The 26,873-nt window shown below is 42.0% G+C and overlaps 1 protein-coding gene across 1 annotated transcript in view; it reads right to left on the bottom strand.

Moving 5' to 3' along the window:
* CCDC102B (coiled-coil domain containing 102B) overlaps positions 1-25,218 on the bottom strand; it is a 90,235-nt gene extending 65,017 nt beyond the window's left edge. Inside the window, exons 1-4 of the mRNA XM_048508530.1 lie at positions 24,640-25,218; positions 24,120-24,337; positions 21,737-21,845; positions 4,348-4,452 (exon numbers count right to left, since the gene is read on the bottom strand). Of these exons, the coding sequence (XP_048364487.1) occupies positions 4,348-4,452; positions 21,737-21,845; positions 24,120-24,337; positions 24,640-25,218 (1,011 nt within the window). The remainder of the gene's footprint in view (positions 1-4,347; positions 4,453-21,736; positions 21,846-24,119; positions 24,338-24,639) is intronic.
* Between the last annotated feature and the right edge of the window lie 1,655 nt (positions 25,219-26,873).

Raw genomic sequence — 26,873 nt, forward strand, 5'->3', positions numbered from 1 at the left:
TTTCTCCTTCATAAATAGGAAAGTTAAAAGATCATAGAAGTCGTATCTCAAGTTTTTTTTATTGATTCATTGAAAAGGCTCAAACAGCATGATGAAACATGATAGGCCTGTTTGTTTAAACATGGGGCTGTTCTAATTATGTAAAAAAATGAAAGCACAGAGATTATTATTTTGATTGTAATTACTAAAGGAGTGTGTCAGTGGCCATTCTCTACTTACTTGCACTCCAACACATGCCAGCTGGGTGACCTTGGGATAGTCACAGTTCTTTGGAGCTCTCTCAGCCCCACCCACCTCACAGGATGCTTGTTGTGGGGAGGGGAAGATTTTAAGCCTCTTTGAGTCTCCTTACAGGAGAGAAAGGGGTGATATGAATCAGTGGCGGGATCCAAAAAATTTAATAACAGGTTCCGATGTTGGTGGGATTCAAACAGTGGCATTGCTGCACACACGCACCTCCAGTCCCTATTGGGCAGGGAGATTGCTTTAGTAACCCCTTCTCAGCACTCAGAAAAAATTAGTAATCACTTCTAGAGAAGTGGTGAGAACTGGTTGGATCCACCTCTGATATAAATCCAAACTCTTCTTCTGCTCCTTCTCCTTCTTCAGTATAACTTCTCTCCCTGAGAGGGTCACTTGTACCACAACAAAATGGTGTCCAGGGCAGAAGTAAGTGGCAGATATTGAGAACATTCAGCTATCTTCATGTATACCTTTGCACTTAGACCTCAACCAGTACTCTATTTATGATTAAAAAAGATCCAGGTTTAAATAGTGAACAATCAATGTGGCAAAATAATCAAGCTAAGATTCAGGAAATTTGGGTTGAAATAATTAGGTATCAAGCTTATTGGATGAACGTAAACCAATCAGTGTCTCTCAATGAGTTGTTATGGAGTTAAAATGGGCAGTGGGAGAACTGTGTATCCTGAATTCCAGGATAAAAGGGAAACAGATAAATAAACAGGGCTGCTGTCATAATATACAATCTGAATGACAGTAATAACCATTTGTAGGTTTGTTGTATTAAGACTGTTTACTGCAGCACAATCATGTAGCTACTTTTGTTTCATTTAAATTATACCCAGCACAGTCAGGCACAGTCATCAATCTGCACGCTTCTCAGGAATCTTAAATTTGGTAATCCTCAGCAAAATATTCATTTTTTAATGTGATACTTCTTCATAAACAAGGAACCTTAACATGACATTATTCCAGGGGTCATGAATCCTAGTTAAATACAACAGAAAGATGCCTCAGGCTATCTCACTCAACTACTGGCAGGACACCTGTTTTAAATTTCAGGAGTTCAACAAGGAAAAGATAAAATCGATACAAGACTATTAGCGTTTAGAAGAGCTGTGTTATAGTTGTTCAGGTTTCAAATGAGCATTGTGGGCACTCTGTAATGGAATGTCATTTAGAAATCAAAATGTTGGAATACTTTTTGAGATCACATTGCTAATACAATGACAGGAGGTAGCACAAGGTACATAACATCCATGCTGCCCTGACACAATTTGGCTCTCCCCCTCTGTTACATAAACTAGGTAAATCATGCTGTGGACTTGATTCACTTTTCCTCCTTAATACTTTCCTACTAGCATCTTAATATAGTTCCAAATTCCATGTCCATTAAAAAAGGACGAAGAAAAAACAACAAAGTTCTTGATAGCAAATCTGTTGTAAATCTTATAGAAAAACTTGGTAAGTTTGCAGAGTTACACAAATAAGGAGCAGAGTCAGTTGCTTTTGTAAAGAAAAAGTTTACTAACTATAAGGGAAGGGTAACCTGGAATTAAAACAACACATTACTTACTAATTGGCTAGCTATATAAGCTAGCTGCTGCTAACTATCACATGGTGTACAACTTCATCTGCACACAGGCAGAGGCACAAGCACACAGACACAAAAGAGACAAAGTTACCTATATAACCTTTGTCATATGTGTGGCCTGGCAAGTAAGCAATGCCGGACTCCTCTGACCAAGGACGTATGTAAGGGTGGGTGGGTTAATGGGTTCAACACCCCCCCCCCGCATTACATGTCCAGTTTGCTCAAGAGTTAACAATACATATAGAATAGAACCGGAAGCATATCTGCCAGGTGGTCCTGAAAAAAAAGCAGCTTCAGCAAGCAACAGCTTTGCCAGAGCAAGCTGTGAATCTATTTTTTACAAGCCTCCTCCAGGCGCCCCCTCCTTGTTAAAGGGAGCTAAGAATGCCCAGTCCCACCCCATGTGCAGAGCCCCCCCACCGCCACTGCCGCCTGGAGATCCAAACCATAGCCTTGTCTTTTAGCAGGCCTGGTCCTGCCTTGAACTATTGTTTCAAGTTATGGTGAGCATTTTAAAAATAACTTGAAAGGATATTCCAAGGCAAAACTGGAACTGCTAAAGACAGGGAGACAGGGACATGTTCCTGATCTCCAAGGTCAGTACCTTGGACTATGTTTTCAAGTTATAGTGATCATTTTAACAACATGCCCATGAGCCATTGCTACTAAAATATATTTGCATATTTAGCAAAGGCTCATGGGTATGTTGTTAAAATGATCACTATAACTTGAAAACATAGTCCAAGGCATTGACCTTGGAGATCAATATTGAAAAAAATTGGGAAAATTCGGATTTGGCTTGATTAATCTGAAACAATTATCAGTATGGCCGAAGTAGCCAAATCCCCAATATATTCGGGTATACCGAAAAAAACGGGTTTGTTAGCATTTTTTGTCATTTTCCCTTTTTCGGTCTGTAGGGGACACATTTTCCCTTTTTCGGTCTGTAGGGGACACATTTTTAAGTTAGTAGGGGACACATTTTTAAGTTAGTAACACCAAAACTTCAGGTTATCTTTTGGAGACTCTCCTGATGATATCACCCAGGACAGGTGAAGATTGGTTCAGGGGGTTAAAAGTTATGGACCCCCAAAGGACCCCCCATTGTTTCCAGTGGGAGCTAACAAAAGATGGGGGCTACCCATTTGAGGGTCCATAACTTTGCACCTCATGAACCAAATCTGGCTGGTGTTATCAGGAGAATCTCCTGAAGATACCCTGAAATTTTGGTGCATCTACCTTTAAAAATGTACACCCCACATAAGATGCCCAGAAATTGCTCACTGGCTGCAATGGAGCCACTTCAGAGCACAGAATATCCCAGCTCTTCAGCAAGTTCTATGGTGGGAAAGATTTTTTCTCAACATAGACTTCAGTGGGACCTGCTGTTGTGCCCACTTGGCTCTGTGCTGCAGATTTTATTGGGGCCTCTGGTGGGGGTTTTATTCTGGGTAGGGGCACCAAATTTCCTGCAGGGCTGCTGAAGAGTCATCTCAAAGAAACCACCCAACTTTGCTGAAGCGTAGATGACTGGACAGTCATTCTGTGGGCATCAGCTTCACCTTCAATTAGGCCCTCAGTACTTGCCCCACCCATGCAAACTTCAGCAAAGTTGGCTGGTTCCTTTCAGGAGACTCACCAGCAGCCCTGTGGGAAATTTGGTGTCCCTACCCAGTGCAGGACCCCCAGCAGAACCCCCATTGACATCTCTACCACAGAGCCAGCTGGCCATAACAGCAAGCCTCACCCCATCCCATACCTCCCACTGCTTTTTGCACCACTGCGGCGCCACAGAGAATGGGATGCATGATTGTTGTGTTCAGACATGTGGCTAAGGGCTCGGGCTGTGATGTGATGGTGGTTTGGGGGTGACTTAGTGCAAAAATCATGAAGATCCACAAGGATTCATGTTTTTAAGCAGGTTTTTGCACCACTGTGGTGCCATGGAACATGGGATGCATGGTTGTTGTGTTTAGACATGTTGCCAGGGGCATGAGCTGCGATGTGATGGTGATTTTGGAGTGACCAAGTGGAAAATCAGGAGAATCCATGAGGATCTGCATTTTTAATCACCTTTTTGTGCCACTGTGGCGCCATAGAGCGTGGGATGCATAATTCTTGTGTTCAGACATGTGGCTAGTGGATTTGAAAGAAATTTAACATGCTAAATTTTCCAATATATAAAACTGTGAATATTCTTATTTAATGGGATTTTCTTTTCATTTAGTGAAACCTACAAATTGTTATGTTCATTTTGTCTTTTTCTTTGTTTACACTACTCAGAGCAGAACATTTGTTTACACTACTCAGAGCAGAACATGCATCGATCAAGGATCAGAAAATCTACCAGGAAGAAACTTTCATTGAATATAAAAGAACTTACTTTCAGGCATATAATATTAGAATACCATGTGGCTGTCATACATACACAACAATGTTTAAAGGCAATGCTATGGTCTCTAATTTTTTAGTTGGATTTAGTAAGCCCAGTATTCAGAAATGAAACATACCTCTGCTTGTAAATCCTGGATCTTTATATCTTTTTGGGCCCAGGTTCCATTTTCTTCTTCTAGATGATCCAAAACTGTTTCCTCCTTGTTCTGATTTATACCAAACTGAAATACAAAGTACAGATTAATTATCTTTTGATTACTGTATTATGGGGAATGGACACTGTGAAGGATTAGGTCCAGGTAAAAGGGTTAATTTTTAGAAGGTGCAGAAAAGCTGGCCTTAGCAACACTTAATGTAAATGGAGATACCTCCTGATTGGCTGGCAGAGTCGCAGTTACCTAGAGCCACAGGTAGGGGGAGCTAGGGACTATAAAAACAGGGAACAGCCTGTCAAAAGGGGAGAAGTAAAAAAGGTTTTGTGAGAGAAGGAGCTGTTTGATTTTTGGGAACTGAGCTCTTGAACGGGCAGACAGAGGGTCGCAGTTCTGGGCAGGTGATCAGGCAGACATTTCGAGAAGAACAAACCAATTGCAGAGTGTTGTCCTCCCTGATTGTAACCATTATTGTATTTTGAAAAACCCTGACCTGCCTTTAACAGCCGTGAAGTTTAACGAGGCCAGTTGGTTAATTATCTAGAATCTGGCTAGCTGTTATATTTACATTGAGATTACATTGCCGTGCCGTTCTAACTTATGTTTATATATATTACTCCAATGGGAGAATGATAACAATTTTTCCAAAACATTTGGTTACTGTTTTGTAAAATTATAAATTTATTTTGGTTACTTAAAAGTAAATTGCTACTCCAGTGGGAGAACTAATTTTTGAAGTCTTCATTGTAGCCTGTTGGTACAAGGAATCCACCCCCAAGCAGCATCACTTTCAATGGTGTTTAAACTAGGGAGCTCAGATTCTCCTTTTAAATCCACCTTAAAGGGAGAATCTGGAGTCCACAGTTAAAAAAGCATTGAAAGTGATGCTGTTTTGTGGTGGATTGTCCCTCACCCTGAAACAGCATCACTTTCAATTTTTAAACTGGGGACCTCAGATTCTCCCTTTAAATCTATGCCAAAGGGGGTGGATTTAAAAGGAGAATCTGGGGAAATTTGGGGAAATTTGGGGGTGCCTGCTGTCAGGTGTGCAATTGTTAAGCTAGCAGCACCAAACTTTCAAGGTATCTTTAGGAAACTCTCCTAATGATACTACCCAGGTTTGGAGAAGTTTGGTTCAGGGGGTCCAAAGTTATGGACCCTCAAAGGTGTAGTCCTATCTTCTATTAGCTCCTGTTGGAAACAATGGGGGATGGGGTCACCCCCTTTGGGAGTTCATAGCTTTGGACACCCTGGACCAAATTTCACAAAACCTGGGTGGTATTGGTAAGATACTTTCTTGATGATACCATCCAGGTTTGGCAAAGTTTCGTTCAGGGGTTCCAAGGGTGTAGCCCCCATCTTCTATTAGCTCCCATTGAAAACAATGGGGGATGGGGCACCCACTTTGGGATTCCATAACTTTGGACCCCCCAAAACAAACCTCACCAAATATGGCTAGTATCATCAGGAGAGTCTCCCAACAAATCCCTGAAATTGTGGTGTTGCTAGCCTACAAAATGCACCTGCTGCACTAAAAACATTAAAAATACAAAACCCACAAAGTGGGGGTAGAGCTTCGGATATGTAATGGGGGGGGTTGAACCCGAGAACCCCCCTTACCTACATCCTTGGGGAGGGCTATGTAGGCACTAGGACTCAGGAGGAACATTCTACAACAGGGGTCTGCAACCTGCGGCTCTCTAGATGTTCATGGACTACAGATACCATCAGCCTCTGCCAGCATGGCCAATTGGCCATGCTGGCAGGGGCTGATGGGCATTGTAGTTCATGAACATCTGGAGAGCCGCAGGTTGCAGACCCCTGTTCTACAACAAAGAAGGTCTGGCATGTAGAGTTTTGTGGTGAAGTAATCTACAATCCTACTAACATCTTTCTCTGAGACAGACTACAGCTGAGTCTGGACCATCTACAGACTAGGTGTAGAAAATCATCAAGCAACTCATCTATTTTGATGTTCATAATCCTAAACCTGCACTGAATGATGGAGGGTTTTTATCAAGTATGACTATACTCTAGGAATTATACTATGGCTCCTTGGTTTACTAGCCTTCACAAAACCAATGATGAAATCCTTATCAGTATTTATGGATGAGGATTATACCTATTAAAAGGAAAACACTGAGGGAAAAAGTAATAAGATCACTTTGAAAATATTCAAAGTAGGAGTAGATAGTTGTCAGTTCAAATTTTGACCTCTATGTCTAGTCATGAAGGACTAGATCATGAACCATTAGTTATACTGATAGTTTGTGGATCTGAAATTCATTTATCAGTACTAAAGCCTTAATTTTAAAGCTTTTAAAATATGTTATTTCCAAATATTTTCCTTTATTTCAGATCATATGACTGTTAACGAATCACCATGTAATAAATAATTCAAAGAAACTAATTTATAATTGCAGAATTGACATATGCACATAGACGGAAAATACCTTTTAAAACTAGCATAAATATCAGGGAAATAAAGGCAAGCAGAAAAAAGGTAACACTAAAGGTGGTCATAAAAATCTGAAGAAAAACAAACTATATGTATTGTCAAAGGCTTTCACGGCCGGAATCACTTGGGTGCTGTGTGGTTTCCGGGCTGTATGGCCGTGTTCTAGCAGCATTCTCTCCTGACGTTTCGCCTGCATCTGTGGCTGGCATCTTCAGAGGATTGGCATTGCTAGAACCCGGCCATACAGCCCGGAAACCACACAGCACCCAAACTATATGTACATACAACATCCCATTGCAAGGATTCCCATAAATAGATTTTATTCTCTAGGGGTTCTCTCTCTCTCAAAGGACTTGTATACCAATAAAAATTGCTAACCAGAACTTGAAGTATCTTTGTTACTGTACTCCAGTAACTGTTACTGTAATAACATTGTATTAATGATGATAATAGAACTAATGATTGAAGACACATAACACTTTGGAAGAGGAAAGCAAGCAAGCAAGCAAGATTCTGTTGCCAAAGTCTGTTAGTGAGTCATCCACACTAGAAAACCTCCTCCTTAATCCAGAGTATTTGAGAATTTAGGCTAAAATCTTAAGTACATTTATTTAGTAGTAAGTCTCATCAAAGTAAGTGAGAACAAGTGGTTATTTCACATTTATCCAGACTTAATTTGATTAGGATTTCTGTATTAGTCTTGCAGTTGGAAGGAAAACCTCATTATGTAGGAAATCATGACTGTATTTTTTTTCTGTGATGCACCATATTATAATTTTTGTTATTCCAATACAACAATTGGAAGAAATTCACCAAAGAATGGGGGGGGGGGGACCTCATGTATTAACTGTAGATTCAATTAGACTACTTCTGAAGTCAACTCAGCTTTACATTCTGCTACTACACAATTGATATCTTGGACCCCTGATGTTCATTCCAAATGGGATTAAAAAAAATATTAGCATGTTTTTCTACTAGTTGATTGGATTATGACAGAAGAAACTGGCAGGGGTAGCAGTAGCAATATATTATGCAAACTGTGTTCAAAACCTTCTGTAAATTGTGAAAATTGTTTTAGGCAGAGGGATTATAGCAATTATTTCTTCTAATTTAATTTTAAATCTCAAAAAGGCAGCTGCTTTCAATCATTCTGATGCAAAAGATCTGAAGTAAAAGATGGGCTTTTATTCCTTAATTTCCCTGAATGACATCCTAACATTGCAGGAAACACAGAGATTGTTCACTAATTCCCACATTTGTTCAAGGTTCAATATCAGAGATTTGCTTCACATTTCAAAGGACTGTAGCATGCTTCCATCTCAGGCAACATTTTAATGACACTAGAAACAGTGAAGCACGACTGGTACTCATGGTCCTTTCTTAACAAATAATATGTAAGTGATAAAACAAAATGCTTCATCTCCACAATTTGAAACAGAACAAAATGCTTCATCTCTATGATTTGAAGCTACATTTGCTTGTTCATCAGTTTTTTTTTTAAATTCCCACTTTGTTACCATCTTATTGCAATGGAAAGGAGGAAGAATGCTTGAGACTAAGTATAATAAGAATTTACACGCAGGACTTACCTTACCCAATAGGGCAGTAACTGTGTGGTTCTATTCAGAAAATCAACTTAAGAAAATCTTTACTTACGATAATGTAACGACTATTTTTCTTAAACATCAAAAGTAATCTTTTTAGAGCATATAAGCTTTACACAAAAGTAGACAGAAGTAAAGAGAAAGCAATGCTCAATGAAACATCCATAACTTATAGTCAAAGATGCCACCTCCAGATTGACATAGCATTTAAATGTTCTTCATCAGGTTTGACAAACTATAACATAATATAATGCAGTAGAGTTAATGAGTGTACATCATTAATTAGAAATTATTATTGACAATATGTGTATCATTACTTACTAAATAACAGAAGTAAAAATGATTCCTTTCAGGATATAAGGACCTCTCTTTGGTCTGCAAATAAATAATAATATATCCCAAAAAAATCCATAAGCAAAATGAATTGGCAGATGTTTTGTAAATATTCCAAAAGTAATATTCAATTAATTTTAATAAAGAAAATCTAAATTTCTGAAGGGTCAATTTTTAGGACCTCTTTTAAGCTTTGCAAAATTACAATCAAAGTTTTTAAAATAAAAATAATATTTTTTGAAACAGAAATACAATGTACATACCCTTCTCTCATAGCATAAGCTCTCACAATCTTCATATGGGATATTGAAGTAGGAGACAGAGAATAATACAGATAGTTATTCTCTGTTTTGTAAATACTTTTAACTATATCATTCTCATGTAATTAAACACAGGTGTTACGAGAAAACTGCAAAATCTATGGATTGATTAAGTCCCCTTGGAGTAGTAGTTGCTAACTCCAGACAGTACTTGATTTCAAGTCTCCTAAGTTTAATATCAATTTGTTCTTTAGAGCCAATGTTGTCAACATGGTCTACAACAATAACCCTCATATCATCATATGACCATTCTTAATGAAATGTTCAACAATTGGAGCATCTAAATTCATATTTCTGAGATGTGAACAGTGTTCCAAAATGTGTGTGCATAATGGGCATGATGTTTTTCCTACATATAAATATTTGCAAGGACATTGAATTATGTTAATTACTCATGAGGAGTTACAATTACTGAAAAAGTTTAACTGTTTTTTGTAACCCTGATGTTCAAAAATTTATTTGCATTCCTAAGTGATCTTACATACGGAGCAATGATCACATCTGAAATGTCCCTTGATAAGTGGAGGTATTCTGAAAGTATATTTAACATCTGCTTTGACTAACAATTCCCCTAGGGAAGCTGCTTTTCTGAATCCTATCAATGGTGGGAGATGACAACCTGGTAAGTCAGATACCAGAGGTCAGTATTTATAGCAAGTCCTAAATCTTAAAGCAGTTCTACTCAGAATCCTAACCAGATCAATTTAATGATTGCACTGCTAGAAAACAATAATCCTTTAAATCATCTTCAAATATTTCTTTAGATGAAACCTAACAGCAAACAATAGAAAGATGTATGGCATACCTGTCATTTTTCCCCCCTAGCCCTACTGATTTTTTTTGGTAGAGTCTTTAAATTTCCTTAGAAATGTTACCTCAGGAGGATCCTTAAAGAGTGTATAATGTTTTCTTTCTGCAAAATTGCCTTGGCCATCTCACATAAGAAATGACTCTACTGGACCGACTGTTATGAGTGTAGGGATGTGACTGAATTTTGATTTTTTTTTTCACATATGAATGATATCAAAGCACAAGCCTTTTGATGACCATCCCCAGTAACAAAAAAAGCCTTATAAATAATGGCTTCAGATAGAACTGTGACCTTCCAATATCACTACAGCATTGGTTTGTCGTACCATCTAACGGGGGAATTTGCTTTTTAATGTTTGAATTTAAAGTTAAACTCAAGTGTGTGCATCACACACAGACATGCACACAAGATTGAAGTTGTCTTTAAATTTGAGTTAATATTTAAAAAATTAATTACATAGAAATAGAAATTATGCACAAACTTAAACACCTGTTCCTGGAAATGAGAAGAGATCCCTTAATATAGAAGTTAAAAACAAGCGCCTCTTAGTCAAATGAAACCCTTGCATTTGATTGTTAGTCATTTTTTTTATTTGTTGAAATTGACTGGCTTCCAGGGCTCTTGGTATGTGGACAAGGCCATGCCCATGGGCTGTTCTATAGCATGTGCAGCCTTTGAAACCTTGCGTACATTCTTCGAATGGGCAATACGTGACAGAATGACAGGGGCCTTAGTCACTCACTATTTAGATGATTTTTTTATTCAAAGGCGCACGAGATTCTGGGGATTGTGCTGCAACCCTTGCCTCCTTCCAGGTTTTAGCAGCTGAATTAGGTGTCCCTCTGGCCTCCGAAAAGACCGAAGGTCCCACAGTGCGCCTGACTTACTTGGGAATTAAACTAGACACTGAGGTTGGCACATCATCCCTCCCGTTGGACAAATTGATGACGCTTCGATCATTAATAGTAATTACCATACAGAAATGGGAATGTAAGCTATGGGACATTCAGTCCTTATTAGGGCATCTTAACTTTGCTTGCTGGGTAGTACGGCCAGGTCAGGCTTTTTGTGCTCACCTGGCAAGGTCCCTGTCAGGAGGCCGAGAACCTCATCATTACATTCGGATTACAGCAGGTTTGAGGCAGGATCTGGAAGTATGGCTGCGTTTTCTGGAGGAATGTAATGGGTGTCACTATGGCAGTCAGAATTGCCTTTGGGCAAAGACTTCCAGGTGCACACAGTGGCCGTTGGTGTTGGGGAGTGTGGCTGGCTGGATGGGCTGAATCGGGTATACTCAGGGATATGACATTTTTAGAGTTATTCCCTTGATTGGTAGCTGTGCATATCTGGAAGAGCATCTTTCAAAATTGGGTGGTCCAATTCTGGTGTGACAATCAGGCGGTGGTAAGGGTTGTTAATAGGCAATCCAGCCGCTCAGAACGGGTCATGCGGTTGGTGCAGGAGATGGTACTGTTATGCCTGGCTAATAACATCTCTTTTAAGACTGTTTTTCTCCCAGGTGTCACTAACAACATTGCCAACGCCTTATCTCGTCGCCAGGTGGACCACTTTTGGACCCTTGCCCCCGAAGCCAACCTTCAGCCAGACCCATTCCCAGAGGAACTGTGGCTACTTGGCAGCACACAATAGCAGATGGCGTCTTACAATCCTTAGTCCCTGCCACGCGACGTTCATACAAAGGGGCAGTGGCTTCTTTTCTAGCATTCGCGGCTCCTTTGGGATTGGAATCACAGAATGGGATATCAGAAAGTCTCCTCCTTAGCTATTTTGCCAATTTGAAGGACAGGGGGTTGGCTATGTGGACAATCAAAGTCCATCTAGCGGCCATTTCTTTTTTCTCCAAAACCTTGGGGATTCCTGACACGACTAATTCCTTTTTCACACGTAGGGCCGTTGCGGGTTGGCGCCAGTCTTTCCCCCAACCCTCAGATGCCCGGCATCCCATTACAAAAGAGCTTTTGCAAACATTGAATCCATTTGTTCGTCCCCCTATGAAGGGGTGTTGTTTAGAGCAGCTTTCACACTGGCATTCTTTGGTGCATTTTGTTGCAGCGAGCTGGTGGCCCCATCTTCCACTTTACCAGGGGATCGGGCTTTATGTCCGGGAGATGTGACATTAGAGGACAAGGACCTCCATGTCTGGCTGTCCAAGTCCAAGACAGATCAACTTCACCAGGATGCATCTATTTATTTGGAGGCCTCTCCACCAGGGTCCCCATGCCCAGTGACCTCTGTTAGAGATTACATTTTAATAAGGCCAGCGGTTCCAGGCCCATTGTTTATCCATAAGGATGGAACAGCACTGTCCAGATTCCAGTTTGTGGCAGTGTTGCGCAGATGTTTGGGGAAGATGGGTTTGCCTGAGGGAGAATATGGCTCACACTCATTTCGAATTGGTGCAGCCACTGTGGCTGCACAGGAAGGCCTTTCCTCAGACAGGATTCAGGCCATCGGCAGGTGGAGGTCCCTAGCATATCGGGCCTATGTCTGGCCGCATCTGACATTGTAATTTGTTCATTACAGCTGTTTCAGGTCAGAAGGCTCGTGTGTGGATTATAGGTCACAGTATTGTTCTTCGGGCTGGCCGATATGCACTTTCTCTCTGGTTGGGGCTCCAACCTCGGGATGGATAATGTATTGGACATTCAGTGGCTTGGTCATAGCGGCATGCATTGGGACACCTTGGTGCCAACAATCTGGGACCTGGTTTTCTGTTTTGGTCCTCTGCAAGGTTTGGTGCTCCAGCTCGGGGAAAATGACATTACAGCAGTCTTGAGCTCTCCATCCCCGGCAGGAGGGGGTGTCACAAATGGGTAGGTGCCCAAGTGGCATCTAGAAACCTCCTGTCCCAGTCCCCTTTGGGGGATGGTGCTGGGTTCAGCGGTTCGCTGCCTGAAGGGCCAGGGGTCAGCAGTGGGCTGACTGGGACCAGGTTCAGCGGTTCGCTGCCTGGTAGCCAGGATGTGCCCCATTATGCTTGCCCAGCTTCCAAAAAGTTATGTGTTACTGTTAATAAACTGGGCTGTGGCCATTCTCATTCCAACAAGCAAAGTGTTATGTGTAGTTAATTAGGGTAGCGAAATCCACACATCTGCACGCAAAGGCTGGGCAAGATCAATTTGTGTTGCAAATTAAACAGAGAAACAATGTTTGACTGAGTTTCTTCCCTATCCTTTCCACAAATGTCTTTCTGCCTCTGTTTCAAAGTTGATACAGCTCTATTTACATTTCAGCTTGATTGGAAAAAAAAGTAAAAAACTGTTTCAGGAGCTAGAATGAAAAACAAATCTAATTTATCTTCACCAACATACTTAATCATGCAGGTGTGAAGGCATGTTTACATATGCAGCAGGTGCAGGTACTTATCTGAACATTGTACACAGAATGTCAATGTATGATTGTAGGGTAGTGTGTTTGCATTCTCTATGCCAAGAAGAGAAGAAAAATGCTTTTTATTTCACATTTTACAAAACAGTAAGGGCCCTGAGATGATAGCACTTTTGTACCCCCTAGTGTCTAAGTTTTCATTTCTGAGTAACTCAGATTCAGTAATGGTTGATCAAAAAAGTTAGTCTTATAGCCTGATAGCCTGTAATGTGTCAGTTACTACTGAAGTAAACAGTTGTTCATCATCGTGCCTCTGTGCAGGCACATGTGAGGACGTTGCTTCAGCAGGCCAGCCACAGAGCTTTCTAGTTAGCTGTAAAAGAAATTTCCAGTTGTAAAATGAGTGCTCCCCTCCTCCTCAGTTATGAGCCTGAATAATCTGATTTTCCCATCCAGGGTCACATGATCAAGGGGGCACACTCTCTCCCTCCAGATCTTTCTTCGGCGCCATGTGAAGTGGGTGTGTTCTGGTTAGCTGAGCCTTTTTCAATGTTAGCAGTTGCTTGCTTCTGCTAGTCAGCTGTTTTTCTTAGTTTAGTTTTTGTTTTCAGTTAATTTACAGGGTAGATAGGTCTGTTTTTCTGTTTTTATTTTTTCAGACTAAGGCCATTTTTTAACTTCTCTCAGCTGTGTCACAAGCTTCAAAGTGGTGCCATCGAAATGCTGCTCCTCTTGCAGCAAGAGCTTCTTATCACTTCAATGGTTTTGTCTGCTAAGGGTAGGCTCACAGTCACCTCATGCAAGTCATGCAGCTGGTTTTCTTCTGAAGAGCAGAAAGAGAGAGTGCCTTATCTGTGTGCTGCCCTGTGTGAGCAGGCCTTGTGGCCTGATTCAGCTGGAGAGGGAACATCCCTCAGAGTCTGCTACCTCATGCTCTCTGGGGAAGGCCTCCATTCCACTGAAGAAAGCCAGGCACAAGAGTTGGCACTCTGCCCTCTCCACTGGCAGAAATTATTCAGGTGGAGGGAAGGGGGCCATTCGCACGTTAGTGTGCGAGCGGCCCCTGCAGAGGCTGGCATAGAAGAGACAGCTCTCTTCTGCATCCCCCCCTCACCTCGTCCTCCAGCATCAGTCTGGAGGGCTACAGGGACCCACCCATGCTGCCCTCCGACCTCCAGGTGTTGGAGGGAAGCGTGGGCGGGTCTCAGCAGCCCTCCAGACCGACGCTGGAGGACGAGGTGAGTGGGGGGGATGGGAAAGCGGCATCTTTGGCATAATGCTGTTCGCACCACGCTGATGGGAAGACGGCGCTTTCCAAAAACCTCCCTCGGGAAGGGAGGTGGAAAGTGGTGCCTTCACGCTGCTCGGGGCCACATAGGACAGTTTTGCTGCATTGCAGCAGCACTGCCTGTGCGAACAGCTTCCCAGGGACCGATGTTTTTCCGTCCCTGGGCCACTGTTTTTGGCCCTGTGCAGAAAGGGCCTCAGCTTCTTCTTAGGAAAGTACCTCCCTACTCCTGGAAGAGGTTTGCTGTCCCTGAAGGCTAACCCTGCTAACCCAGGCAGTGGATTGTCCTTTCTTCCCTCAGTGGGGAAAGCCTCTCCCCCCCCCCCACAGCAGACTAAGGACTCCATGCAGAAGGAGTCCACTCCAACTTCTTCTCCAGAGAAGTCACAACCTACTGGAACTGAAAGCAGCTAGTCTCTAGGATCATGGCCAGACGTTGTGAGTGCCTGCAAGGCATTGTCAATGCCTTTCCACTCTATATGATTCATCCTGTATTATTTCAGTGCAGACAGAGGATCCGGGGATGACTCTGATTCCACAACAGGTCAAGATGGTATGTGGCCTCTTTGGAGGCTCTCAGAAGCTACATGGACCAGATCATCTGCATGGCTAAGGTGCTGGGCATGTCCTACATCTATGAAGTCCCATGGATGGCTGATCCTGTGGAGGAAGTAGATACCTCCCAAATGAAGCTCTCCATCACTGAAATTATATTAAAATTATTGTTCCTAACAGATTGTGCATGTTGTTTGTGCCTGTTATCATGCCCCTGCTCAATGCAGGAGACTGTTTTGCAGTCATTGCAGCTTATATTCATGTAGCCATACGTAAAACCAACATAAATACTTCAGTACTTCGTCTTATACTCAAGAATATACAGTATGCTTTCTTGCACAGTTAGGGTTGCTGTTTTATTATAGGCAAAGATAACGATCTAGTGGCCTTTCTAGATACGCTTGTATTCAAGAGTTCTAAAAAAATGCTGTGTTGATTTTATACAAAGAACATTCTGCTTTGTATCTTCTGAAACAGCTTCATCAAGCAAGAACTTGTCAGCTTTTCTACAACTAAGGAGAAAGGTTAAATCTGAAATATATACACTTTAATCCATCTAATACTATGCTTTAACAAAACTTTTTATCTATAAAAACTAAATTCTAATTCCTCCCCACTTCTCACAAGATGTGGTTCTCCCAGTATGAAGACACATGTCCCTCCCACCTTCCCTGCTGTGGGCTACCATCTAGCAAAAGTGGTAGCTTCATGTGGTGGCAAAGGGGATCTGGAGGGAGTGCACCCCTCCTCCCTTAATCATGTGGCCCTGGGTGGGAAGGTCAGATTGCCTGGGCTCATGACTGAAGTGGAGGGGAACACTCATTTATGGCTGGAAAGCTCTTTTCAAGCTAACTAGAATGTTCCATGGCCGGCTTGCTGGCCTGCTGAAGTGCAGTCCCCATATGTGCCTCCATAGAGAGTCACTAGGTGAACAAACAGTTCTAGTAAGCAACACTGTTTTTAACCAAAGGATGGCTATTCAGTGGAATAGTTTTTTAAATGTAGTACTAACACATAAAGTAAATGATCCAAAGACATGGTCAGCTACTTTCATGTGTACAATACAATTTATCCATCCTTGTCATAAACTCAGTAAATCTACAGGGGGCTCAAATTTATTGGCCTAGCCTTTGGGGGATAGGGCACAAGAGCAGTGTGGTGTGAAGACAGTACTTCAGAAACTCCACAAGATGTGTAGAAGAATGCAAACACAAAGGTTCTGCTGCAGCTGTTTGCATCCCAACCAAAGTTCTGTTAGAAATGACAATACAACATAATGGGAAGCAAATTTTCAGATTTTACTTACTTACCGGTATTTCACCTAGATGTACTTCCTAATAATGGGCTGGGATGAGAAACTATTAAAACAGAGGCTGTTTCCACACACGTGTGGAAATGCAGCTCCACCGGCTATTGTGCGAGTGGCCCCAACTTTCCCCCCAGCCGGAGAGGTGGCTCCGTATGAAGTCGCCTCTGGGTCAGCCCGCTCCGCTGACCTTCCTGTCCAGCATCACTCTGGGGGGCTGCAGGGACCCACCCACGCTGTCCTCCAACTTCCAGGGGTTGGAGGGCAGCGTGGGTGGGTCTCTGCAGCCCTCCAGAGCGATGCTGGACAGGAAGGTCAGTGGAGGTGACGGGAAAAGCTGGCGAGGTGCGAACTGTGACGGTGGGAAGACAGCGCTTTGCAAAAACCTCACCTTTGCGCTTCTCCAGGGTGGCCAGGACGGTGCTGCTGCATGTGCAAACAGCACCCTAAGGACAGCATTCTTCCATCCCTAGGGCGCTATTATTTGGCCATGCGGAAACGGCCAGAGTTTTCTATGCTAAAAGCAAATCCAACTAGGTGGCAATTGATAGAATAAAAATGATTTTGTAACTCTAGAGGCAAAACATCTTAATATTTAGATGAACAATTGCATAATTCAATAATTAGGGTTCCCAGTTAAGTCTGATAAAGGGAAAATTGGGGGTAGTCTTTTTTTCCCCATTCATACTTTAAAATACATAGCACTGCTGAAAGATTAAAGTGTCCAGCAGCCCACTTCCAGAGGGCTTCCAGGTGGCTTAGGAAGGCAACAAGCTCCAGAAACTTTCCGGCTGCCTGAAATCCCTCCAGACTTTGGAGTGACATAAGTCCAAGGCCTGCAGTGGGGGCATTACCAGATCCAAAGCCCAATGGAAGCTGACTAAAGCTGGCTCTATCCCTGGAAATGCCCCTAGCCCACCCCCAGCCATGCCAGTGTACAGCTTTAGGCTGACACAGCTCTGTGAGGCATAGCCTCTTCCAGGTCAGGCACCACAGAGCTTTATGGTGCCTGTTTGTCTCCCAGTTTGCCTCCCTGCCAGTGTAAGTGCCACTCATAGAGCAGGGTGAGCAAATGCGTTGGTATGATCCTGAGCTGGGTCCAAGGGCCAATTCCTTCCCCCACCTGAATCGGGCTGTCTGATTTATTTTTGTTAAAAAAAAAACTTAATTTTTCAGCAGAGCTATCTATTTACTCATCACAGATCCATGTGTCTCTGGCTACTGGAGCCCTCTGGATTGGGCTGTAATAAATAGACATGTAATGTAGATCTAAGATTTCACAAATAATATAAATGTAGATTTTAATAAACAAGAAGGTTATTGATTAAATTAGCATCTGAAGCATCCTTGGGAACAATGTGGTAGGTGTACACACACTTTACATGAAATTAACTCAAAGACGAACATACAATATTTCAAAATGCTTTGCTTGATCATAAACCCTGCCTTCTATTTGTTAAAAGTTGGGCACAGTAGTGCTATGCTGCCTTGTATTTAATATGTAGAGACTGACCGCATTTTCTTAGATTTACAACATATCCTATGCATGTTTACTTGGAAAAAATGTTGCCAAGTAAATGTCAATAAGATTGCTGCATATAAGTTCTCTCTCCCTCACTTCATGTATAGCTGTATATTCAAATTAGAAGAATGAACAGCCGTTATTTCATAATGAAAGTATAGTGAGCTAATTCATTGTTTCCCAAAAAGAGGGAAATGAAATGGTGCTATTTTAAAAGCATTTGTAAGACTACACTGCACACCAGTGGCCAATAAAAGAACCTGCACATTATTGCAAAGCTTCCTAACACCCCTTTTCAATGGATCACTGTAAGATAGCAGAATTCCATATTAGCAGAGTTAAGAAACTTGACATTGAACTTTAAATATCTATGTTCTCTACTTGGATGAGTGTTTCAAAAAGATGAGAACTTTAAAAAAAGTTTTTCTGCCAGTGAAACCCTGCTAACTGTAAACAAAGTGGTATCTTAGAAATGTAAAATATTAGAAATCATTAGATTTAGTTCAAAAAATAATTTTTATGGCACATAACCAGTATACAATTTTTATATCTGAATGGAAATACAAATCTATTGGGAGTGTGTATATTCATTTTTGAAAAGTTATAATAGAGAAAAGAAGATTATCAAGGCAAAACAAAGGCCAGGAAACAAATGGTGCAAAGGGAAACAAAGGGTTGCAGTCATTATAAAGGAATCTGTTTTCCTTTTTCCCATTCACATGAATGCAATGCAGGCAGTGATTGGAATCCATGGAAACAATCCAAGTTGCTTTTGCACATTCGCATGGAGATGCATCTCTTTTTTAAATTTCCTGCAATACATGCATTGCTGCACTGGCATACAGAAATGAACCCCCGCAGCCATCATCCCACAATAGAATCGGCTGCACCTGCATTCCTGCACATGTGCAACACACAAAAGAAAAAAAGGACCATTTTCACCTTCCACCTCGCCATTCATGCAGGAGTGGCTACAACCAGTGGTGGTATTCTAATTCTTTAACTACCAGTTTGTCCCACCTCCACACACACCCCACAGCCTTCCTGCTGCCCACTTACCTGGCTGTTGCACCCCCTTTCGATGTTGGGGGGAGGTGAGGAAAGGTGGCGAATGCAGCTTGGCTCGTGTGCCACCCACCCACTGAATGGGCCAGGCTTCTTTCACCAGCCAGCTGCAGTGAGGAAAGCCCATTGGGCCCACGGCAGCACCAGGCCAGCCGCACTACCTCAATCGTAGCCCGTGTCTGCTTGCAGGCACAGCCTCCAATAGAGGCATGGGGGTACTGCAGCCTACCGCAGGCCCACTGGGTGCCCCTCAAGCTGAGAAGCACCCAGCAGGCTTACGGCAAGCTGCTGCCAGCCTGGCCCCCTGCACCTCCATCGGAGCCCACACCTGCCTCCAATAGAGGTATGGGGGTGCGGCACTGATGCTCTGGGGCTCTGAAACCCCTCGCTCCCCCTCCCCTGGGAGAGGGTAGGATGGGGCTTTTCGTGCCTTTTCTTGCCTGTACCAGTGCGAATCAGCTAAATCCCAGCACTGGCTACAACCCAGAAATTTGCAAAAGAATTGATGGTTTAGCAATTTTCAAAATCCTGGGTTGAGGGAAACTCCTGGGCAGTGGTGTAGTGCCAAGTGGGTGGGGTAGGGCACGATGCACAGGTGCGCACTGGAGCAGGGGCATGGCATGGGTGTTCTGGGGCAGGCAGGGAAATGCCAAGGGCGCAGGATGCAGGCATCCCCTGGGTGCAGTTCCCCCTCGTTCTGGGGGAAACTCATTTTGGGGACATGATCTGTGTGGTTCCCCCCCCCAAAAAACAGTTTGTATTGCACTCTATACTTGTTATATTTGCCCTGTGCAGAATCCACCATAGCTCTGCCTTGTTAGTCTGTTATGGTATTATGCTATTCTGCTCTGTTCTATTCACATTTATTACCTGCGCTGTTCCATAGTCTCAGAATATTAGCATTTACTGTTATTTTCTTCCTATGGGATAATACAATCGAATTATTCTAATATAGTCTCAACCCAAACCTGTGTTATACTTGTATGCTCAACATCATTAACTAGCTACCTTGAACAAGTCTCTGAAAGGTGCAAATACATTCTCTAAATAAAATAGTTAATACATGTATACATTTTTTAAAAGAGACAATGCATGACAAAATTATTCTTTTAACTATTTATAAATGATTTTTTGAAAGAACATTGTTATCAGGTTTTCTGTTTTGGTCTTCCTGGTGATCTGAAGCTTCTATTCTAGGGGAAATGTTACAAGGTATATGGAAAAATATGTGAATGTAAAAATAAAGATGAATATAGATCTATTATTTATAGGCATACTGGATTATACAATAATAGAACACAGAAAGAGAATGCTTTTTAAACTTATGATCAGAGCAGTCCATGCAGTAATAGCATTAGGGTGGAAGGACAAAAGAATCTGGACAATACAGAAATGGTTGGAATATATATGGGAACAAATACAACTAGAAATTTTTGAAATAATGTCAAGAAACCAAATATGGCAAGAAAAACAAAAAAGATATGAAGTGGATCTGGACTGAATTCAAAGACTGGTTAAACAAAATTGGAATCACAGAAGAAAACTGGAAAAGAAGAATAGAAAGAATGGACCTGCTGCTGCACATTTAAAGAAGAAAAGAAGCGGGAGGGGGGAAGGGGGGGATAAGGATATGGAGGATGCAATATAAAGATGTATACGATAAATCTGTAACAATCCAAAATATCAATAATTTTTTTTTTAAAGCTTCCATTCTGGTGATACTGACTAGAATCCAGAGCAACAAAAGAGCTGAGCTCAGGGAATGGATTTTGCAGACACCACTTACTCATCACAGATCCTTGTGTCTCTGGAAGGATTCTTTTGATATTTGGGGGTCCTCAGGAATGACACAATAGTGATTCCCAACCTGGGGTACATGCCAGAACATTTGGGGGTATGTAAAAAATTACATAATGGGGATACAATTTTAGAGAAATCAGCTGTCAAGGGGTACATGAGTGAAAAATGGTTTGGGACCAACAATAGAATAAGGCCCTAGGGTTCTCTAGTGGTTCAAAGTGCCCTTCTCCTAGGCCCCTTCCGCACACGCAAAATAATGCGTTTTCAAACCACTTTCACAACTGTTTGCAAGTGTTACTTTATGTTACTTTCCTCAAATTACGAGTTCAAGATACAAGGATAGTTATGAAATTCTCCTTATTAAAAGTTCTCCAAGGATCTTGGTGTTTCAAATTATCTTGCTCTAATTTAGCCACCTGCAAATCTTCCATTTTTTAAAATTTCTGGACTTTGTAAAGATGATGGAGCACACATAATTTGCCACATCTTTCAGCGTCTTCTGCTTATTGACATTTTCCCTATCAATCTTATAAAATTTGCACAAACAGGTGTGCCTTTATGAAACATAGTGTAAAAAAGAACATATACGATTGCTTCAAAATTCCTTTTAAGTATTATATTTCATCAATCTGCAAAAGTCACCTCAAATCTCAGTGAGATGTAAAATGAAGCAAGTTAACAGAAGAAGTAGAATACTTTGGCAGACTTCATATACAGAAACACTGGAATTACTTTGAATTGTTTTCCGTGTTAGATCAAGAGGTGAAGGGAATGTAGAACAGAATCAACCTACGGAATAACAACCGAATGGAACAATAGGATTTCCCTACTTTAACATAACACATACTTTTAAAGACAATGCTTAGGGGTTTGGAAGTGGGTTATATGAAGGTTTCCATTTATTTTACCCATAGCTATTTCATTCTGTTTTTTAAAAATATACCTGTTTTAAGTTTCCCTCTTTGAACATTCTCAGTTCATTATATTTCCATTTCCACAGAGATATATCAGATTTCAGTTTCTCTAGTTCTTTTTCCAAAGATGAGTGGATTCTACAATGAGACAAGAATGATTACAAAACAATACTTCATCAAACAGCAGCAGCCAAAGTCCTGCCTCTGAACAGAGACAGAGTAGAAATAGGCAATAATGGCTTTTCCAGGGTGGACCAAGGCTTAGGATTTTTCCACACACCAAATGTATAGTGGGTTGCAGTCAGGATAAAATAACCCGCTTTCCTGCTTTCGCGTTCACATGCAGCCTTGCAGACAGTGATTGGAGCCCATGGAAACAATGCAGGTTGCGGTCGTGCCTTCATATGGAAGTGCATCTATTTTTTTTATTTACCGCCAACTGATGCGTAGCTAAGCAGGCATGCACAAATGAACCCCCACAGCCATGCTGACATCTCACGATACTGCAATACGACTATTTGCACCTGCGTGACTATGCAGATGTAAGCCAGGAATTTTTTTTAAAAGGAAAGCACAGCCAAATAAAGAGCCTCCTGCCTTGCCATTCGCTCACAAGCAGCTGCAACCCAGAATTTTTCAAAAGACTCATGAATAGTGTGATTCTTAAAAAACCCGGTTTGGGGGAAATAACACAGGGCAGACTTGCTTTAGGGGCAATATCCATGCAGAGTTCTCCCTCCCTCTCCAAAATGGTTTTTAAGGACCCTTAAGCCTTACTGGTTGTCAAGAAACCAGGGGGGAGCGGGTATACATATGTATTATTCTGTACATTCCAGAACCTCTACTGTCTCTGAGAAAATAAGTAATCATGGTATTGTCAATAGTTGGCAGAAAGCTTCTGTGGCCACGGAAAGAGAAATAATACCATGAATATAAAGGAACACTGTTGAAGATCACTTTGGCCCAAATGCTATTTTAAAGCAAATGTACACCAGGACAGTAGTAATTGATGCAATTCCATCAGACAAGTTGTGTGAACACCCATGACATTATTCTGTGTCACTGTGTAAACATATAAGCTTCAGAACTGGGACAGAACTAGCCATCACTGTTATGCATGTGAGTTGATTTTCATAGGCTGATTCCGCGTGGGCCAAAAACAGCAGTGTGAAAATGGTGTGAAAATGGTGTAAAAGGGTTTTAAATGGTGTAAAAGGGCTTATACTGTTTTCACACTGTTTTTGGCCCATGCGGAATCAGCCATAGTTATTTTGCTTGAGGAGGAGCTATTTCTCTTTGAACATATTTGTCACCTAGTAAATATTTAGTAGCAGTGACAACTGTCATCATTTTATATCAGAATATTTCACGCTCAGGTGTGTTCTACCAATCAAATGCTTTAAAATGCAACAACAATAAATTGGTTGTAAAACAGTGCAATAAACACAGCCTTGCTACAGAAAACCCTACTATATAAAAGCCCAGCATGTTTCAGATGACTCACTCCTTAAAGCAGAGGACTCTGGGTGATGTCGTCCCATTTCTAAAGCAAAGGAGCTCTGACTGGACTACAACACTCACAGTCCTTCTCACTCAGCCAGTGACACTTGTTAAAGTTCTGGGGTTCTCGGGGCTGTCCTATTCCTTGCCTGAGCAAAGTCTGAAGTAAGTCAGCAGCTTCACTTCTCCCTTTGCAAACTAGGGGGAGGGCTGCTTATGGATATGGGAAGAACTCTCCCAATCATCAGGGATACCCTGCTCCCCACCCCCACCCCCCGCCCCAGCCAACTTTGGAATCGTGGGATCCAGCTTTGCAAATGGAAGGGGAGTAAGGAGATAGGGAAAATCCTCTCCATATTCACAGGAACCCTGCTGTCCCCACCTTGCAAAGCTTGGGGGTGTCTATGCAGACACCCTGAGGTCTTGCAAATGGGAGGTGACTATAGAGTTCTCCACATCTTTGCAGGCACCCTGATGGGATCCAAACAGTGTGGGGTCCTATGGAGATGGGGAGAACACCACATTTTCACAGACACCCTGATGCCTCTGCCTTCCTTGGCAAATCTAGGCTGTTTGGGAGGGTGCAATTTCAGTGTTTGCTCTGGCTACCGTTTCCTGTAGATATGTCCATGCCTTTTGCTCTGAGAGGATTTGTTCCCTAGAGCTCATAGTACTTTTTTCACAACAAGTGTTAATGCTAGTTTAAAATATAAGCCATAGCTTTTCCTAGTCCCTATTGTCAGCTATAAACTTGCAGAGAGATGAAGAACTTAACAGAACTGATAGATTTAAGTGAAAATGTCGATTATATTCCTGAGTGTGTGCCTTCACCATATACCAATGAATATAATTTTATCTTAAAATGGACATTTCCCATTTGAAAGTATTTCTTTAAAAATGTTTTGAACTTACTTTTGTTCCTTCTGCAAGATTTTCTGCAATTCATGAAGTCGTAAATGTAACACAGAAATATGCATTACTTCATCTTCCTGAGAATGCAGTGCATGGTCCTTGCTTGGGTTAGGGTTTTCCAGAGAAACTGCAGGTGTACATTTATCTCCAGAATTAAGAATTTCCAGACTGATTCTTATATCATGATGTTCTGAAGTGTTTTCTGTTGTACAAGTATCCTGAGAAGAAAATACATCAACTTGTCAGCAAAACAGCTCCATCTGACTATCAGAAAAATACACATTCACTTATCAGTAGTTGGTAGTACCACTGTGAGAAACTGTAAAGAACAATTGCCCTTCTCAATGGTTTAAAAACTGATTTTTAGAATTCTAAATGATATAATACTGTGCCATTCAGTACTTCACTACTGTAGAATGGATGAGGTTAATAAGATACTGTGAAAGCAAATTGAAATAGGTCTGTAGGGAATGATTATTTCCCTTTGTGATTTTCAAAATATTTATTCATGGCTGTTTACCTCATGGGCACAGTCTTCATTACAGATCTCGTCGATCTGTACGTATTTAAGAGGTTCTTTCTCCAGAAGCCTTGTATGGTCTTCTTTAATCCAGCTCAAGTCTGAAGAATCAAAATTATTTTTCCAAATATTTTCAGTTTCTACTTCTTGATTCTCACTAAGTATACGTTGGTTATTTTTTTTCAGGGCTCTCAGCTCTTTCATTGCGGCTTCCAGTCTTAGCTTGAGCTGCCTTCCTTCCTCATGTGCTTTATTTCTTTCTGCCCTAACTTTGCTCCATTTCTCCCTCCAGTTGGCAGTACAGTCTGACCACCAACGCATGGTCTTCTCCATTTGAGCTGTCCTGGCCTTCGCTTCTTCAAGCTCTCGAATCCGTAGCTCCTCACATATTTCCCAGTCACTGCTGTTATAAATATACTTATAGTGATGATAGGCTGAAGAAGGAAGAACTTTTTCTGTAATTATATTTGATTTACATATTTTATATGTTTTTACATGGTTCCCTTCTACAACTTCTTTCTGCTGGCTTTTTAGAAGTTGTTTATCTTCCATTAAATGACAGACACAGTCAAAATTCATATCTTGAGATGGTTCACTTGTTCATTTATTTCATTAAAAATATTGGTTGTCCAATTGTGACACTGGAAACAGTTCCTATCTGGAAGCTCTTGGTCCTAACCCATCCAAGTTAAAGCAGCCAATTCCCTCTGGGTTGGGAAACGCAAGTCTCCCTCAGGCCAAAGATTTTTGCTCCTGCACTGTTCTCTTCTTAGCCCTTCAAGGGCAAAACCCCCCAAACCTCCAGTCAAAGGGGAGTGAGACGGTAAACGATCTTCTTCCACCTTTAATGATGTTGCAGATGTGTTTTCTTCACCTGAATTAGAAATGGATAATTAAATACATAAATATGTGAATAAATAAACGAATAAATAAATAAATAAATAAGATCATTAATGACTATGTGTTTTAGGTTGCAGTAATCAATTCTTTAAAGTTAGTTGACATCAAATTTAATTAGAGAAGACAACATATTAAACAAAGTCATTTTTTTCACAGATCTGACTTCCTTTTCTCCCTTAGAAGATGATTTTTAAAATTTCCTTAGAGTAGAATTAGTCCTAAATAAATTCAATGTTATTTTTCCCTAGTCTCCATTTTATTGGTCTTTCCTGCACACCACAAATAAATTGTCTTGTGGATATTAAAGCGCGGCCGTGCCTTACCGCAGCCGCCATTGCGGGAGGCGGGGCCCGGCAGCGAGGCTATTTGCCGGGCCAGGTGAAGGTGGCCAGCCACAGACGCTTCTCTGTGCATGCGTGCTGGTTTGGGCGCATGCGCAGATGATCCAGCGAGGCTGGCTTGCCCTGGGAAGGGAAGAACAGCCCGTCGATGTAACCGTCGGGCTCGTCGATCGAATGGGGGCCGGGCCAGGGGCTTATTAAAGGCCCTGCCTCGTGGCCAGGCCCCATTCGGAGCCTGGACACGGAGGTTTTTCCCGCCCACCCATACCTGTTATGTTGTGAAGATTGTAATGTTGTTATTGTCATAGCCATCAGCGAGTTGTGCATGGGGGATGATCCACTGGAAAGGGGAGCTGGGGGAGCTTCCCTGTGTTGTACACCTCCTTAAGAGGTGGGGGTGGAGCAAGCTCAAGGTAGGGACACCCCGCGGGGGACTTAGAAGCTTGCGCCCCTAGCGTAAGTTGGAGAGGGCCTCCAGTCATGGGCACTTCACCGGTCTGGACTTTGTCTCACTCCAGTCTTTCACTTGGTTTATTCCTCCAGCAGCTGGGCTGAGGAATTCTGTTCACCCTCGGGGTCAGCACTAGTGCTGCCCAGAGGCTTGGATCACCCCTCAGGCTGCACCATCTGTTTCCTATGCTTTCTGTTAATAAAGTTCTTTGGCTATGGCCTGTTTTTCTTATCCACTTAAAAATGTGTTTGAGTCTTATTGGGGAAAGTATAACCGAGCGGGAAGGGCCACATATCTACCTGCAAAAGAAGCATTTTGAGGAGGAACTTTGCACACCCAGCTTTTCCCCGAAAATGCCTTCATGACATTTTATTTTAGCTCAACCCAATGTATCTTGAAAATGCTAAATTCTACTGTCCACACTCTCCCCCCCAAGTCCTTGTCACCAGAGGCGTAGCTCCAAGGGGGTGTGGGAGTACGTGACACACTGGGTTCGCACCCTTGTGGGAGTGTGGCAAGGACGTTCTGGGTGTGTTCCAGGG

Source organism: Sphaerodactylus townsendi, linkage group LG09 (assembly GCF_021028975.2).
Source record: "Sphaerodactylus townsendi isolate TG3544 linkage group LG09, MPM_Stown_v2.3, whole genome shotgun sequence".
NCBI classification, from domain to species: domain Eukaryota; kingdom Metazoa; phylum Chordata; class Lepidosauria; order Squamata; family Sphaerodactylidae; genus Sphaerodactylus; species Sphaerodactylus townsendi.